The sequence below is a fragment of the Phascolarctos cinereus genome, unplaced genomic scaffold, assembly GCF_003287225.1.
Source record: "Phascolarctos cinereus isolate Bilbo 61053 unplaced genomic scaffold, phaCin_HiC Scaffold_2;HRSCAF=192, whole genome shotgun sequence".
NCBI classification, from domain to species: Eukaryota; Metazoa; Chordata; class Mammalia; order Diprotodontia; family Phascolarctidae; genus Phascolarctos; species Phascolarctos cinereus.
Window position 1 is genome coordinate 352,835,644 of NW_027555625.1, and position 18,882 is coordinate 352,854,525.

Here is an 18,882-nt window from a genome sequence, read left to right on the forward strand (position 1 = left end):
AGGTGCTGCCTCTTCCTAATTCCCTTAGCTGAAAATTCTCTCCTCTTCAAATTTTCCTACAGTACTTTGTCTATGTCTTATTCTTGTTGCTATAACTCTTTCTTGTGACATATTTATCCACTTATAATTTGTACCTACTCCTCTCTTTCCCTCTCCCATTAGAATATAACCTTCTTAAGGGAAGGAACTATGTTCACCAGTGCTCAGTACAGTGTCATACATTTTATTTTGTCCAGATGTGATTCCATAGGTGAAACTTCATTGCAGAAAGTCCTTTCACCAATGCTGAACAGCAACACATTTATAGTCTTGAGAAGTCTTAGGGCATGGAAGATTACGTTACTTGCCTATGGTCACATAGCTAATATGTGTTAGAGATAGGAACTGAAGCCAAGTTTTCCTGACTCCAAAGCCATCTGTCTATCCACTATACTCTGGCTGCCTTTCACCTTGCCTTGTAGTAACTACTTCATGTTTATTGCATGGGATTAAGTTAAACTGGAGAAAGGTGACAAATTTGGAAAACAAAATGGAATCTATTTGTGGATAAACAAGTGAAACTTTCTTTAATGTTTGCGAAAGTGATGTGCCCAAGATCCAACGTTCTCTGGTAAAAGTTATAGTAATATGAGTCCAATTTGTAATTGGTGGAACAGCAGTTTAACCTGGCAGTATCTAGGCGTCCAAGAATTCTAGAGGAGTGTGTGTGTGTGTGTGTGTGTATATGTGTGTGTGTGTGTGTGTGTGTGTGTGTGTGTGTGCGCGCGTACGCATGCGTGTGTATTTTAATAGTGACAGTGGGAAGTTCTCCTGACTTACTACTGGCCCTGAAGAAATCATTAGAAAGCAGATCTTGGTGCTTGGAGATTTCTCAGCAGACACACCGTTTGTTTCTGCTTAAACTTGAATGTGCTACTCAAAAGACTCTCAGATTCCTGGAACTTCATGTCTGAAGGCCCCATATTCCAGGCTCAGACACTGTTCATTGCCTTGGAGGGTGGAGGGCTGTAGAAGTCACTTTCCCGAATGGTAACTGAGGAGGTTCCTCAGACTGAGAAAGGCAGAAGAACTACATCTGTGCAAATGCTGGGGCTCTGTGGAGGCTCCTGTCACTGTCTCCCAAACCACTTCCAGAAGGTCATAGCCATGTGTCTTACCCGGAGGAGGAAGAGAAGGAGCCAGGCTCGGAATTCCTCCAGGGCTTTGGAACCCAGCTTGGCCTGACCACAATAGAGGCTCAGGGCTAGGCCAAGCAGGATGCAAAGGCAGAGGCACAGGAAGAGAGGGCATCCAGATGACCACCTGTCCGGAGCTGCAGATACAGTAGGAGGAAACAGCAACAGAATGGGGTTAGTGTTGGTCCATTGGCAGGCATCCCCTCACCATGCTTGGGGGCAAGCAGGATAAGAACAGAACCTGGAAAGGGAGGCCAAAGGTTTTCTCTAGGCATGAGGTATGGTTCTACCTTTCTCCTCACCCCAAATCCTGCATATGCTCACAGGAGTTGTTTTTTTAAAAAATAAATCCTTACTCAAAAGTCCTTGACCTCATTAGAAGTCTCCAAGTATAGGCTTGTGTCCACTTGACAGATGTATTATAGTGAGGATTCTTTTTCTGGTACTGGTTAGACTTGATGGTCCCTGAAGCCCCACCTAACTGGAAAATCTGTGATGCTGTGGTCTATGACACTGACTCACCCTAAAAGAAACTTATAGTCTGATTAGAGGAGATAGAACATGGATAGAAATAACCACCATATGAGAAAGAATGTGTAAAGGTGTGGTCGACTGAGTCCATCTATCACATCACCCTCTCTTAAAGTAACCAACAAAATGCTTTGCCTTGATAACTTTGTCAGGTGAGAGCAATCAATCAATAAATCATAGGCATGAACAAGGTGTTGACACCTCTATTAAATCAATAAATCAAAGTGTGAGAAGTCCTTGATCAATATAGAAGACCTTGAAAGCCACTATATGAAAGGGAGTGAGTTGCAACAAGATGTATATTGGTATTGGCTGAGAAGATGTGGTCACGCCCTGGAGGCTGTTTTTAAAATAGGAAGCCAATTCAGGAATGGGGACAAAAACTCTGGCAATCTTCACAAGGGGGAGCCTCCAGCCAAGCCCCAGAAAATAAATTGCTTGGAGGAGAGGAGAAGAGCCCCTATATTTGGACTCTTGAACTTTGGAGGAAATGGCCAATTAAGTTCCTTGCTCATGGGTATGTAGCTAGCATGTATTACAGGTAGAACTTGGAGCTAAGTCTTCATGACTCCAAGGCTACCTCTTTATCCACTACACCCTGGCTGCCTTTCACCTTGCATCCTGGCCATGGTTCTGAACAGCAGCCCCTAGCTACTGGGTCTGTGTTGGCAGTTGAAGACAAACAAGACACACCAATGAAATGAATCAGTAAGACTCCAACAAGGAGCCTAGCAGAAAAGCTACATAACACGCTAAAAGGGAACTTCATGAAAGGGAGAAAAGGACTTTCAGGAACTGGAAGCTGGTTAGTTACCACTTTGCTACCTATATACTCTAAGCACGCACCCACTTTCCCCTGGATTCTCTGTGCATTTGTGGGAGTGTGTCACAGACTCTGAGGGGATTAGGAGCAGCTTTGCTGATTTGATAGTCTGAGCTGGGATTGGGAAAATCACTCCTGAGTATATGCTTCAAAAAGCAAAGGAGAGCCAGACAAAGTGGAATGAGAAATCTGTGTCCCTGACACAGGCTCTGTGCATTTGGGGTGGGATAGGGTTGGTAAGTGTTAGGAAAGCTTTTTAGAGAGAAGGCATCTGAATTGGCTTTTGAAGGAAGGGAGGGAATTCAATAGATATAGATGGTGGGGGGAGTCTGTGGAGTTCTAAACCCAATCCTTGAGAGGCAGGGGCAAACATAAGTGGTAGTGAAACATACCCAGGAGAGGGAAACTGAATGGCCAAGTAGTGGGAATTCCTGGGCCCAGTTTAAAGGAGAAGGGGAGTCCCTGGTCAATGCCAGCCTCTTGGAGAGAGAAGTGGATCAAACATGTGGCCCCCACAGCTTGAAGAGTGGCAAAGAACTATATAATCTATGACAGTAGAGAGTAAAAAACTCTGGTTCTGTACGTTTTTTGGATACTGCAAGTCTCTAGAAACCCCAAGTACATTTCTCTTCTGGGGGAGTTCAAGCCTATAGGTTGGATATTTTCATAGGTCTCTGTGGCAAAAGTAAGATTCAACAAAATGCTCTGGGGTGGTTTCCCTAGCAATCTCAAGTTATCACCAGTGCACAGTGACTGGTGCACAGTAGGTGTTCAATAAATGCTTGATGAATTAACTTCCTTACTCTGTGAAGGCCAAACCACAGGGCAGTACTATGAGTCGGAGTATAGATGGGAGACTACAAAGGTCTTGGTGAAAGGTGGGATTCACCAGAAAGAGAAGAGAATTGTATTTACCATTATGGGTTACAGTGAGTTATGTGTTTCTGCATTTTCTGTAAGGTATAGAAAAGGCTGTGTGTTTTTTTTTTAATCCAATATACGCATATTATCTTGAATGCTTGCACTGGGTGTCCTTTAATTCACATTTTCAGAGACCTAGGTGCAGAGCTGTATTTTGAGACTTTCTTCAGGGAATTGCTAAGCGGCTTAGTGGATAGAACACTAAGCCTGGAATTAGGAAGTTAGTTCAAATCCAGTCTCAGACACTTCCTAGCGGCGTTCCCCTGGACAAATCACTTAACCTCTGTTTATTATTACCTTTATCCTCTGAAGGAGGAAATGGCAAACTACTCTAGTATCTTTGCCAAGAAAACCCCATGGACAGTATTGGTATACTGTGGTCCACGGGGTCATGACTGAACGATGGCACTTCCAGGGAACTCTGGGTGGGGGCAACTCAAGCCAAAGAGAAGGATCTTCTTGGAACTCCTTCCAAGCTTGAACTTGGTCTTGTATCCCTAACACCTAGTAAAGGGTTTAGCAATTCACAATTGCTTAACAAATGTTTGCAGAATTGAATGGAAAGGTGGATTTTGATTTGATGTCAGGAAAACTTCCTCAAAATGAGACCCATCTGAAAGTGAATGCTACTTATTAGGGATGTTGCAGAGGGATTGCCTATGGGCTGGACTAAGAAGGCAAGGGCAGTTAGGTGGTACAGTGGATAGAGTGCTGTGTCTTGGAATCAGGAAGACCCAAGTTTAAGTCTGTCCTCAGACACTTACTAGCTATGTGATCCTGTGCAAGTCACTGAACCTCTATTTGCCTCAGTTTCCCCAATTGTAAAATGAGGATAATAATAGTACCTACCTCGAAGGGCTGTTGTAAGGATCAAATAAGATGCTATTTGTAAAATGCTTGGCAAAATGCCTGATACATAGTAGATGCCATATAAATGCTTATTTCCTCCCTTTCTACCTCTTTTTGAATTCTTTGAGATTCTAAGGGGCTGATTCTGTGACATTTCTCCTGAGCTACAAATTGTCCTGTCTTAAGGATTATCATGGGTAAAGCTTGTCTTCTCATTCACTGGAAATATGTGGGCACAGCCTGTGTCTTGATGAATAGAAAAGATTCAAATACTTCTTGTATTTGCTGTAGATGGGATGTTTTTATCCTGCTACTTCTTGCATGACCTTGACTTTTCCACTCTAGACCTCATCTAGGAAGCAAGGGGATTGGATGAGATGGTCTCTGAGCTCCTTTCTTCTAGAATGCCTAAAATTCTCTCCTCTTTCTCTCCTGTCTCTCATATACAGATCTGAGTGAGGATGACCTGGTGGGGTGGGAAGGTGGGGGAAGCCCTAGCTCTTGGTCTCCTGAGCAATGTGGGAGCAAGGGGCAGGGTAGAGAGTCACAAGATTTCCTCTGAGCTTCTTCTCCAACCCCAGTCTGGGTTCATTGTATCTGGGGAGCAGTGCGTTCCTCTTCAAAGCTGGCTCCAGGACAAGGCCAGTCAGGTAGGGAATAGCACTAGGTAGTACTCGGCACTTACCTACAATGGTGTCCACACAGGATATGTCTAGGAATTCAAACAGAAAACAGGAGTGTTAACCCATGTCCTACAACTGGGGAAAGGTGGGATGGGGCAGTAGCATGTTGGAGGCAAAACAAATACTTGATCTGGAGAGAAACTGGATTGGAATCCCAGCTCTGTGACTTGAGGAAGGTTACCTCTCTGAACACCCCTTTCTTTACATGAAAGATGAGGGGGCTGGTTTAGATGATTTCTTATGTCTCTTTATTCCTAGATCCTATGATCCTAACAATAACTATTCTTGTTAAAGTATTTTGATCTTTACAAAAAAAACCACACACTTTTCTCACAATGACCCTGTGAGGTAGAGATTGCGAATGTTAGTCCTCTTTCATAGGTGAGAAAACTGAGTTGTTGATGTGATATGACTACCCCAAGGTCACATAGCTGACAAGTGACAGGTTGGGACTCAAATACCAATTGACTCTAAGACGAGAGGTCATTCCTATCATACTAGAGAGAATTATAATGGCAACATTAATAATGCAATACAATAAACATCTATTGAGCACCTATTTTATACATAAGATTGTGCTTAAGGCTGGGGAGAGGTAAAGTTTAGTCAGACACAGATCCTGCCTTCATAGCCTTAGAGTCTAGCAAGGAAATATGACACCATTAAAGACAATGATGATGAGAACTCACATTTTATATAACACCTGAAAGTTTTATAATGAAAGTGTTTTTCTCACAAAAAAACTTGTTAGGTAGATAATGCAGCAGTACTATGCCAATAGTAAATGTAAGCAGGAGTTCAGCAGGGAAAGTGTAAATTTGTCATTCTTGATCCCAGCCAGTCATGTGTGGTAGGAACATAACTAGGGAAAGTGTGGAAAAAAAGGGGAGGCCAACCCTTACTAATTTAGGGGCCAGGCATCCCCTTAAGGGAACTGAGTCTAAACAAATGAATGGATTCAGGGAGAAGGCAAGTGCCTCCAGCTCTGTGGTCCCAGTGGTGGTTCTTAATGTTACATGAAGATGGAGGAAATTAGGCTCTGAGAGGTTATATGACTTGTCCGTGATCACACATCAAATGCAGGTCTCCTCTCTCCAAATACAACCCCACAACCCACAGCTAACATTTATCTTGATGTGACAGGCACTGTGCTAAGAGCGTTACAATTATTATCTATTTGATCCCATAATAACCCTACGAGGTAGCTGCTATTATTACCCCTGTTTTACAGATGAGGAAACTGAGGCAAACAGGAATTAAGTGACTTGCCTAAGATGACACATCTAGTAAGTGGCTGAGGCCAGATTTGAACTCAGGTCTTCATGACACAAGGCATAGAGCTCTATATACTGTATCACCTCACTTCCTCAGTATAATATTTGTTACATGTTAAGTGCACTAAACTTGTAAAAATCCCTCTGGTAGGTATAGCACTTCATAATCTGCAAAAAGCTTTCCTCTCCATTCTCTCATTTGTTCCTCATAATAACCCATGGATCCTGGAAGAGGTCTCCACTTTACAGATGGAGAAACTGAAGTTCAGAGTTTAAGCTTAGGAAATGGGAAAGGTGGTTCTAGAACTCAGGTTCTTGACTCCCAGTTCTTGCATCTTTCTACTCCATTCCATTGGTTCTCACAAGTTGCTTGTCTGGGAAGCCTGTGGGTGCAGGGTTCTTGCCTCCTCATGTTGCCCTACACGTTGGCAGACTAGGCAAAGCCTCCCTGATCTGTTTTGATGTCCTAAATTACCCATGAGTAATTCATTGCCCTCTCTAGGCCGCTTTTCATCTGCACTATACCAGGGAGGCTTATTTTGAACTTTTATCAATCATTCACACCTCTGTGTAGGTGACTTTATAAGTGGCTTTCAGATGGCTGGTGTCAATATCCATTAGGGTGCAGGCTTTTGACCCAGTGGGAATAAGAGGAAGAGATAATTTTGGATCTTGCAGAACTCTCAGGAAGCTGGAGCTTAGTGGGGCCTGACACTGGGGGACTTGGGGAGGTGGGGCCGTGAGTAACCATTGGACTCTTCCCACTCTTACTTCAGTTCCCTGAATTCTCTCCTTCCTTCCCGGCCTTGTTCTATGCTCACCTCTTTCAGGGAGTGGAACAAGCATTTATTAAGAGCCGACTATGTGCCAGACATTTTTAAAATTATCTAGATGCTCATTTTACAGTTGAAGAAACTGAGGTAGATAGAGTTTAAGTACCTTGTCCAGGGTCACACAGCTAGAAGCGTTTGAGGCTGCATTTGAACTCTGCTCTTCCCGACTCAAGGTTCAATCCCTCCTAGCAACCTCATGGAAGTATTTCATGATTACTTTGGCCCATACTGATCTCCAAACTCCAGGTGTTACTCTCATTGGTCCCTTGGCAAAAGCTATGTGACATTGTTATTGCCTTTTCTTTTTCTTTTTTAATGTTATATTGTCTTTTTAAAACTTATTTTTAAACTTATTTTACTTATTTTCCCAATTTACTTATTATTTTTTTAACTTATTTTCCCAACTACATTTTAATCTGGTTCAGGCCCACTTAGGAGTTGGCCAAATGTTTGGTAGGCCAATGACGCTGACAGCTTTATTTTAGGTCTTTCCAAAGACAAAATGTAGTTTTTTTGCAGGCAATGTTTTATTGGTTTGCTTTGAACCCAATAGCACCCTTTCTCTAAAGAGCTTAAGGGACTTTGCGGACTTCATTGGGATTTTGAAAGCTGAATCCTTTTGAAATGTATTTAGGACCATTGTAATTTAACTGCATTGGCTAACAGTAGCAATGAGTTCAACCATAACACTCCAGGGCTCTGATGTAATGCATGTTGATAATGGGAAGTTCACATCCATCTATGACTCTCCTACAGTGAAGTCAAGCATAGAATTGTGCAATACCCAACATATGTTTGTTCAGTAATTAATTAAAATAGGTTTGAAAAATTAAAGAGATAGGAGGCAGGAAGACCAGTTGAGAGGTTATTATAAAAGTCTGGATAAGAGCTGATGAGAGTTTGAACTAAAATTGTAGAAATGAGAACAGAAAGGAGAGGGATGAATGTCTTAGACACTGATTGATGTAGCAAGTGGGAGAGTAAACGATGCAGAGTAAAATATTAGGAAAGAATAAGGAAGTTGGGGGTGGGTCATGGTGATTGGTTTGATTGGAATATGAGCTTGATTTCCCAGACTGTCCAGTTAATCAAAACAGCTCATACTTCACTAGGGCTGGAGAACTGCAAATGATCTTTCTTTTTTTTTTGGAATATAAACTTTATTTTGATTTCCAATGATGAACATCTGAATATATAAATAAAGGACTAAGAAGAGGAAAACAAGAAAAAAAAAAGCATGAAAGCAGAAACAAACAAGAGATTGTGAATAATTGGATGGGTTTATAAGCTCTTGAAGCCTCCTAGTCACTGACTATTAAAATCTGCATGTTGTCTTTAATTCACTTCTCTGTTTTCCCAGTCTTTTTTGAACTTTTTTTACTATGTGTATAAGATGAATTTGTTGTTCTCATTGTTGACTTTAACTATATAGTTGTCAATGTGTATATTATTCTTCTGGTTCTACTTTTTTGTGCTTATCTAACTCCATAGAAATCTTCTGATTTTTAAAAAATTGTTCACATTAATCATCCCTTATAACACACTACTTTTCCACTTGCATTCATATACTATAATTTGTTCAGCAATTCAGTAATGGATGGATAGCTAGCTTGTTTCTAGCATTTTTTTGCTATTATAAATAGTGCTGCTAGGAATATTTATGTACTTGTAACTCTTCCTGCCCTCCTGTCAATAATCACCCTATGTAATAGTTCCAGGAACGAAATCAATGGGTCAAAAGGGACACACATTTGTGTGTCATTGTTTTACTGCCTAATTTCATATTCTTTCCAAAAATGGACTATGAACCTGTGTTTCCAGCAGCAGTGAGAGTGTGTCTGTTTTACCTTAGCAAAGCTAGCTGTGGATTTTTGTGTCTTTTATTATCTTTGTCAATCTGATAAATTTCGGTAGGAGTTCAGAGTTTTTACATTTGCATTTCACTGAGAATTCAAGATTCTGGACATTTTTCATGCTGTAAATTTTTGTTTCACCCTTTGGAGAAGTTTTTTGGATACAACGACAATTTATCTATTGGAAAATGGCTCTTACTCTAAAACATCTTTATGAGTTTCTTACAATTTTTGAATGTTGGACTTTTATCAGAAAAGACTGATGCAAAATTACTTTCCTCCATTTGTGTTTCTTCCTGATTCTGGATACACTACTTTTCATTGTGCAAAGGAATTTTATTTTTATATAATAAAATTCATTTATTTTAGCTCTTAAAATTTCCCCCAGCTTATAATTTAAGAATTTAATTATTTTTATAGTTGTGAAAATATATAACATTCCCTTATTCTATAGCTTTTTTTTTAAAGTGATGTATGTTCATCTCTGTGTGTTTCATATTTAATTCACTGATCCATTCAGAATTTATTGTGCTTTATGGTATGAGATGTTGGTGTGGTCCCATTTTTTTTGATCAGACTGTGAACCCATTTCTTCAACATATTTAATTAATTTATAGCTAGCATTTATATAGGCACTTGAAACTTTGCAAAGCAATTTACGTACATTAACTCAGCTGATCCTCACAACAAACCTGGTGAAGTAGGTGTTATTATTATCCCCATTTTACAGATCAGGAAACTGAGGCTGAGAAAGGTTAAGTGAGTGGCCCAGGGTCTCACAACTAGGAAATGTCTTAGGCACAATTCAAACTTATGTCTTTCTGACCCCAATTTCAATGTGCCCTGCACTGTGTCACCTGGCTGCATTATTTAAATTAAGTCTGGATAATAGAAAATCAAGGTGAAGCAATTTTCAGTATTTAAAGGGTAGAAAAGAGATAAGAGCTCTGCTTAGCCTCAGAGGACAAAACTAAGAATGAGGGGCAGAAGGTGCAGAGATGTAGATTAAGTTTTGATGGGAGAAAGACTAGTGGGTTCCTTCTCATGAACTGACTATGAGCAAAGGTTGAGTGATTACATGTTAGTGATAATAAATGAATAAATAAATGTGTTAGCAAGAATTCTTGTTCAGGTATAGTTGGGACTAGCTGACCTCTGACATCTTTTTCTATTCTGAAGTCTTGGGATTGAGGCAGCAGTGAGGTGGTTCAGTGAAATGATAATTGTGAGGCATTTAGCACAGTGACTGGCACGCAGGAGGCTCCATATAAATACTAGCTATTATTATTATTCTGAATTAAGTGCCCCTTCTTCCTTTTCCTTAATTTCCTTTGATATACTTGAACTTTTGTTCTCCCACATTAATTTTATTATTATTATGCTGAATTCATAATTAAAGGAATATTATTAGTATCTGGAATAGTATTGCTTTAAATATCTTGATTTAATTGAAATATCTTGATTTAATTGATTAAATATATTAATTTGGATGTATCACCAATACTATATTAAGTCAGACTATGAACATTAATTACCTCCCTAGTTATATAGTTCTTCCATTAGTTCTATAAAAGTTTGTTTTATACTTGAGATTAAATAAGACATATGCATGTATGTGTTCATTCCCTAATGCTTAATGCACTTCATTGTAATTTTAAATGATATTTTCTTTCTATTATACTTTTTCCTGATCTTTCTTAGTGATATAATGAAATGTTACCAATTTTTATGAGTTTGTCTCATATCCTGTTACTTTGCTTATACTGACTTGTTATTTTCATTAATATTATTATTATTTTATTGGTTATCTAAATAAACTATCAAATCATTGGCAAGTAGAGATATTTTTTTCTTCTTGCCAATGCCTATTCCTTCATTTTTCTTATTGCTATTGCCAATATTTCTAGGGTTATATTGATTAATAATGGTGAGCCTATACTGTGACAATTAACTTCCTAATTTTTAACTATCCTTATAATCTTCCTGTAAGTTCCACTTGATAATGATGAGTAAATTGTGGACATATTGCATCTGCTGGTAATTTATTTAATATTTTTGTACCTATATTCATTTATTTGATCTATAGTTTTCTTTCTCTGCCATGCCATTCCCCGCTTTGCATATTAAAACCGTATTTGTCTCATAGAAGGAATTGGGTAGAAATTTTGATCACTTGTGATCATTTGTTTTTTGAATGTTTGTTAGAATTCACTCACGAATACATCTGGTTCTGCTGAATTTTTTTTTCTTAAAGGGGAGTTCATTCGGTTGTTTTTTCCAATATTTATTTACTGATATAATTTATTTTACATTTTGTATATTTGAGCATTTTATGTTTTTGTAGGTATTCAATAATTTCTTTTGCATTCTCATTTTTGGCCATATAATACTGCATAGTATTCTCTAATAATTTCCTTTATTTCTTTATGACTTTTTATGATTTCTCCCTTATTATTTTTCACTCTGGACAACTAGTTTCCTTTCGTCTTCTTTTTTGTTAACACAAGTAATAGTTTATTAATTTAAATGCCTTTTAAACTTGTTTTGCTTATTAATCAAATTGGCTTTCTTATTTAAATTTTGTTAATTCTCATTTGACCTTAAAGACATTTAAGTATTAATTTGCTGATAGTCTAATTTTTTTTAAACTAAAAAGAGTGCATTGATCTTTTTTTTCCTTCTTTTATTAATAGGTAAAAAAATTGTCTTAGAACTACTTCAATTGCGTTCCACAAATTTTGGTATGCTGCATCATTATACATATGTGTGTATATTTTTCTATAATTTGGTCTTTGATCTAGTCATAAACAAGTCATTTTTACTTTTTCATCTCTATTTGGGCCTATATCTTTCTGTCATGTGTTCTGTATAAATTAATAATAGCTAACATTTATATAGCACTTAATATGTGTCAGGCACTGTGCTAACCACTTTATAATTATTATCCCACTTGATCCTTACAACAACCCTGGGAGGTGGGTGCTGTTATTATCCTTATTTTACAGATGAGGAAACTGAGGCAAACAGAAGTTAAGTGACTTGCCTAGGGTCTCACAGCTAGTAAGTGTCTGAGACTAGATTTGAACTCAGGTGTTCTTGACACCAGGCCCAGCACTCGACCTACTGAAACATCTATCATACAGACACTTCCTGTGATGACCAAAACCTTTGACAAAATCTGAATCCAGATACTAACTCCAGTTTCTGCATTAGTTCATTTATTTTCATTAGTATATTCCTTAAGGGTAGGGCTCCTCCCTGGCCCCCCTCCCTTGTATCCCTGGGACTTCAAACAGTGCCTGACACAATCAGCCCCCCCCAAACACGGATATCTCAACACAGTCACAAAGCACTAATTCTAATTTCTGGACTGGTTCAACTGACTACGTATTTTTTTCTTTATGGTACCTAACACAGTACCTGTCACATAGTAGGTACTTAATAAATGCTTTTTGAGTGACTTCTCTTTCTCACCTTTCCTCCCTAGGAGTGTTGTTTTTAAGATTACTCACCCTCCCCTCTTTTCCCCAATCTTTTTTGTTAAGTATTTGTGACCTTCGTAATCAAAAACTTCCTCTTCCTGACCCTTCATTTACTTTTGTTATTTGTTGCACCAGGCTTATAAATATGATTTGTTGGTTCACTTATCTCCAACACTCCCCTCTTTCCCTCTTCTCCACCCCTAATCCCAGGAGCCCATTTGTGACCTTCAATCGTCAATCAAAAAGTCCTTGCTGCTGGCATTTGCTAATTGTGAAAAATACTTTGTTGTTTGGATGATCCCACGTGATGGTCCCAGGGTAGGAACCATGCCAACATTCTGGTCTTTCTGATGTACTTTCTGATACCTCGTCCTCTAATAACACAATTGCAGGCTTCTCTGCCTAACTGCAGAAGTGTTGCTATTTCTGTACAACATTTACATGTTTCCCTTCCCGAGCCTGTGCTCTCATCCCACGAGAGCACAGCAGACTATAACAACCCCTCTGAATTTTTGTTCCCTTTGAGCATGAATGATAATTCATTCCCATCCACTTCTGTTCTTCTACCCCATGAGATAATTTCAGGTCATAACACAGCTATTGTTATTTTGCTAACCCCATATAACATTTACACAGTCTCCTATGATTTACAGCTTCAGAATTTTACTTCATGGTCACCAATGATTTGCATTTCAAAAATGGTCTCTCCAGGAATTATAGTACCTGGAGGCTTGTTCCTGGGTTGATTTGCATATGAAAGGCACCAGTCAGTCTTTTTACTACAGAAACTCGGAAATGTCGTGAGGAAATAAACGTATGTTGTTTATCTTTGAATATTTTCTTTAGTTTCTTTAGCTCAGTAGAAGATTCACAGATGAAGTCCCATTTTCTTTACTTTCTATGCATCATGTTCCAGCTTTTTCTCTGTTTTCTCATGATGGGTGAATAATCCTGTGCAATTCAAATTGGGGCACCTTTGATGTTTGAGGACAATATGTGTTTGGGTGAGTTGAATATGACTTTTCTCTCTGAGGAAGTCTGGTGAATTCTATCTATCTATAGTTGCCTTGAAATCTTGTTATTTCTGGGAACTTTTCTTAAATAGTTTTATGAAAAACATTGGTTAGACTTTATTTTTTTTTTATTTTCAGGTAATCTAATAACAAATTCTCTCTCTAAGCTGTCTCCTAGTTCCATTTTTGCTTCTAAAGTCATCAAACCTTCTTCCAGTAGAGTTATCCTTTGACCTTGTTTTGCTTCATGCTCTTTTGCTTCTAATTTACCTTCCAGCAAGAGAATTTCATATCCCATTGATCCCATTTCTTTATTTAAATTTTCCACTGCTTTTTCCATGTAGCTGATTTCTGCCCTCAGTTTGTTACATTTTTATTGATGATAGAACTCCCATTATAGATAATAGATACTTCTTTACAGATGCCAAAACAATTGTTAATTCTCTTTAAAGTGATTATTATCCAATATTGGTGTGTTTGCTTTATTTTTGGTATTAGATCAAGCTTCATTTCTTGGGTGGCTATTGAAGCTAATCTGTTATTTTTTTTTTCCTCTGGTGACTTCTCTTTAGGAAAGGCAGTATGGTGCAGTCTACAAATCTTTGGATTTGAAGGGAGATCTAGGCTTGAATCTACATTCTATTACTTGCTATTTGTGTGAACATGGGCAAGTCCTTTTAACCTCAATGGGCTTTAGTTACTTCCTATAAAATATTAGATTAAATCCAGGGCTCTTAGTCTGGAGATCTATAAACTTGCTTTTATAACATTTTGATAGCTGTATTTCAATATAATTGGTTTCCTTAATTTATGCATTTAAAAAATGTGATTCTGAGGGGGGGTCCATAGCTATGCTTCATCAGATTCCCAAAGGGATCTATGACATAAAAAGGGTGAAGAACCCCAGTACAAGATGATCTCTAAAGTCCTTTTCGGTTCCAAGTCCTAGCTAGGACCCAATGGACTAATGCAGGACATGCTCATCATGGAGACAGGAAGGTAGAGAGGTAGATTGAGTTCTGGGCCTAGAGTCGGAAAGATCTGAGATCAAATCTGCCCTGTTCAATGTCAGGCAAATCATTTAGCCCCCTGGGTTTCAATTTCCTCACCTGTAAAATGAGGGGGTTGAATTAGGAGTTCTCTAAGGTCACTTCCAGATCTAAATCGATGATGATGATGAATGGGCAGTGTTCTACTTACTGTGTCACCTAGCTGCCTCTCTGAGGACAGGCACTGTGTTTTACCTATAGGGTTTTATAGTAATTTTCCCTTAATGATTCAGACTGGTTTTAAAAAAAATTTTTTTTACCATGACCTTGAGTCACTATTGTGACTCTCTTTTGTCATTGTACAAGATGCAAACATCATTTTGAGAATTTGAACTTTCTGGTTTTATTGAGAAGTAGCTCAGGGTAATAAAAATAAAAATATAGGCAGCTAAGTGGATAGAAAGCCAGCTCTGGAGTCAGGAAGAATTGAGTTCAAATCTGGCCTCAGACATGTATTAGCTATGTGACTCTGAGTAAGTCACTTAACCTCTGTTTGCCTCAGTTTCTTTATCTGTAAAATGAGGCACAGAAAAAGTGGCAAACTGCTCCATTATCTTTGCCTGGAAAACTCCAAATGGGGTCATGAAGAGTTGGATGTGACTAAACAATGAACTCAGTGTAATGGATGGAATATTGGCTTAGGAGTTGGAAGAATTGTCTTCCAGTTCTTGCTCCAATACAGGTGAGCTCTGTGATGCTGGGAAAGGTACTTCCTCTTGTTGGCCCTCAGCTTCTCTATCTCTAAAATGGTGATAATAATGTCTGCCATGATTTTCCATCAGGGTTGTTGTGGAGATCAAAAAAGAATGTATTTGAAATTACTTTAAGCTGTAGGGCTGTGCACATGGAAGATGGTAGTATTATTGGATTCGGAATAAATAGAGTTTCTCTTCACTTTAGAGGTTCAAGAGGGCTTAATTTTACCAATAATAAATTAATAATCAGAGTGGGAGCTGATAACACAACTAGGGCTTTGCAAATGTACTCCATGGCCCTGTCTATGGGAAAGGAAGGCGATAGAGAGGACTGTAGAAAGAACATTGGATTAGAAGTCCAAAAATCTGAAGCACGTCATCCATTGCCTCCCACAGGACCACACCAGTGCCCACGTCCTCTCCTGCATGCTTACCATGCACAGCTGTCTTCTCAGGCTCCTGGAAGCGTACCCGCCTCTCAGCCCTTCTCCTATCACCTGTTATAGGGCACTCTGGTGGTTTCCGTCTCAGGATGGAAGGCGGGCACTTACAACCGCCAGTCTGGGAGGGGGAAAACATTTAATCAATTAATAAATGCATATTCATTTATTAAGCATCAACTGTGTGCCAGGAACTGTGCTTGGCATTTGAGATACAAAAGTGAAAAATATTCATTATCTTCATGGAGTTTATATTCTCCTGGGGGAAGATATGTATGTATATGTGTGTGTATGTATATACAAAAGAAATTGAAGTTATTTTTTTTTGAGGGGAGGGGAGAAGGCCCTAGCATCTAGGGGGGATCAGGAAAGGCTTCCTATAAAAGGTAGTATGAACTGAGTTGGGAGGGAAATGATGGATTTTAAGAGACAGAGAGAGATGAACAGGGTGTGCACTCCTGCAAAGGTGCAGAGAGAAGATGGGTTATTATTTGAGGTATGGCAAGAAGACCAGTCTGGCTGAATGATAAAGTCCCTGAAGGTCAGGAGGGCTGGGCCTTGTCTGTCAGTACCTTGATGTGCTATTAGGGAAGCAGACAGGCAAAGAGCTTGATGATAGAAAAAGCCCTGGGCTTGGAGTCAAGGGACCAGAGTTTGATTCCCACATCTACATTATTTATTACATATTTCTGGACTACTACTGTGATTTCAGTTAGTTAATAAGCACCTACTATGTGTCATCTCCCAGGGGCAGCTAGATGGCACAATGGATAGAGCACCAGGCCTGGAGTCATGAAGACCTGAGTTCAAATCTGGCCTCAGCTCTTACTACCTGTGTGACTCTGGGCAAGTCACTTAATGCTTGGCCTCAGTTTCCTCATCTGTAAAATGAACTAGAGAAGGTAATGGCAAATTCCTCCATTATCTCTGCCAAGAAAACCCAAAAAAGGGGTCATGAAGAGTCAGACATGGCTAAAACAACCTAATAACAACAAAAATGGTCCAGGCGAAGCTCTGGGGATACAAAGAAAGGTAAGAGACAGTCCCTGCCCTTGAGGAGCTTTGCAGTCTGTTCGGGAAGGCAGCATGAGAACACCTATATACAAATAAGCTACCCACCAGCTGACTATTGCAACAGTCCAGGTAATTTCATCGGTATGAGGAACTCCTGATGAGAAAACTCCCTCTCCCAGGTCTGAAGATGACATTCATCACCCACCTCCTTGCAGAGAGGTGACGGACTTAACATGGAGACGTACATTTTTGGACATGGCCAATGTGGGAATTTATTTTGGTAGACTTATTCATATATTTGCTATGAGGTTTTTGGTTTTTTAAATTTTTAGACTTAAATACTGAAACTTAAATACACAATAAGAAAAGAAAAAGAAACATATTGTAAACTTAAATACTGAAATTTAAATACAAAATAAGAAAAGAAAAAAAGCATTGCTGTGTGCACAGTAGAATGTAAGAGAGGATTCAAAATATACAGCAATACATTTCCATTTCAAGAAAGTCTATATAATAAATACTATGCATTGTGTTGAGTGCTGCCCATCTTTGCTTCCTTCTGAGTTTTCTTTTGTTCTCTGCTGTGCACAAGATTTTTCTTTTTAAAATTGTTCAATGGTGGTAGTGGTGCTGCTGGGACAGTGGGAGGGAGAGATAACAAATTCTTGTAAGAAAAATAAACCAATTTTTTTTTAAAGGAAACTTCCTCTACCAATACAGCTTAGCATCCAGCCTGTAACTTGCAGTCTTAGAGGACTGCCAGGAGCTGTCCAGAGTCACACAATTAGTTTATATCCAAGGCAGGAACTTAAAACTAGATCTTCCTGACTTTGTGCTTAGCCCTCTACAATATTGCTTCTCTAGGTTGTTTATTTTTGGGAAAATCCCATAACTTCATTAAGCCTCAGTTTTCTTATGATCAAGATGAGGAGGTTGGAATTGATGACCTCCAAATCCTCCAATGCTGGGAAATCCTTTGGCCTTCCTAAATGAAGTTTTTAACTCCCATTAGTGAACATTCTGTATGCCTAGCCTGGCTGGCTAATGTCCCCCAGGGGTCCAGGAGTCGGACTAGGTAGACTCTTCCCTTCCCATTCTAGGATGGGTCCCTTCTTGCCCTATCCAGGTCATAACATCAGGTAGGGCTCATGCTCTCCTTTTCACCTGCCCCCTCACACGCTGTCCTCATGGGCCCTCAAAAAGCCAGTATTGCACACTTCGATGTACACATCCACAGCTCCACCCCAGGAAGGTCCTTTCTCCAATTACAGAATACCAAAGCTGGAAGGGGCTTCAGTGGGCCAACCAAGAGGACTGTTCTCCCTGGGCTTCATCAAAGTGGGCATGGGATTGTCGTTTGTCCTTTGTTCTGGAAGAGGACCATAAAGATCAGGATGAGTCAAGGGATGGCCCCTTTTCAAAGTGAGCACCTAGAAAGACCTTAGCTTAAAAGGGTCAAGGTCTCCCACTGCATCCTGGACTGTCTCCAGTCATCCTGATTGATATCTGGTCACTGGACCCAGATGGCTCTGGAGGAGAAAGTGAGGCTGGTGACTTTGTACAGTCCTCTCTCACTCAAATCAAAGTCAATTACAAGTCATATCTTCATCTCCTTAATGTCATGGTCCTCTTCAAGAATGAAGGACAAACCACAATAGATCCGAATGACTGGAGGTGGCCTTTGGGCATGGGATGGTAAATCTGCAGAGGCCAATTTTAGTTTAACACAAAGAAAACCTTCCCATCAATCCATGTTGTCAAAATGTGGAATGAGCTACATTAGGAGACAGCGAATTTCTTGTCACTGGAGGTCAGATTTGACAGTCACTTACTGGAGATGCTACTCAAATACAGTTTGGAGATCTGTGGTATCATAAAATGAGCTTTTTATGCACAGTCAGAAGCCTTGAGCTTAAACTTAGAAGAATTTAGTTCAAGTCCTGGCCTCCAGGCCTTGGGCAACATGGTGAAAGTGCCAGTCTCAGAATGTGAGGAAGGATCAAATTCTCCACTGGCCACTTTGAAGTTGTTGTTCAGTCATGTCTGATTCTTTGTGACCTATTTTTGGGGTTTTCTTCACAAAGCCACTGGACCAGCTTGCCATTTCCTTCTCCAGCTCATTTAATTTTTTTTTCTTTTGGCAATTGGGGTTAAGTGACTTGCCCAGGGTCACACAACTAGTAAGTGTCAAGTGTTTGGTCTGACACTGGATTTGAACTCAGGTCCTCCTGACTTCAGGGCCAGTGC

The 18,882-nt window shown here is 39.5% G+C and overlaps 1 protein-coding gene across 2 annotated transcripts in view; it reads right to left on the minus strand.

The window, feature by feature from the left end:
* Positions 1–18,882, minus strand: part of CUNH14orf180 (chromosome unknown C14orf180 homolog) — a 52,411-nt gene that overhangs the window by 7,949 nt on the left and 25,580 nt on the right. The window contains exons 5-7 of one of the 2 annotated variants that reach the window (XM_078150386.1): positions 15,616–15,742; positions 4,985–5,011; positions 1,158–1,312 (exon numbers count right to left, since the gene is read on the minus strand). In XM_078150386.1, the coding sequence (XP_078006512.1) occupies positions 1,158–1,312; positions 4,985–5,011; positions 15,616–15,742 (309 nt within the window). Of the gene's footprint in view, positions 1–207; positions 1,313–4,984; positions 5,012–15,615; positions 15,743–18,882 lie in introns of those variants that run through there. The other variant, XM_020979474.2, reaches the window with a different exon arrangement.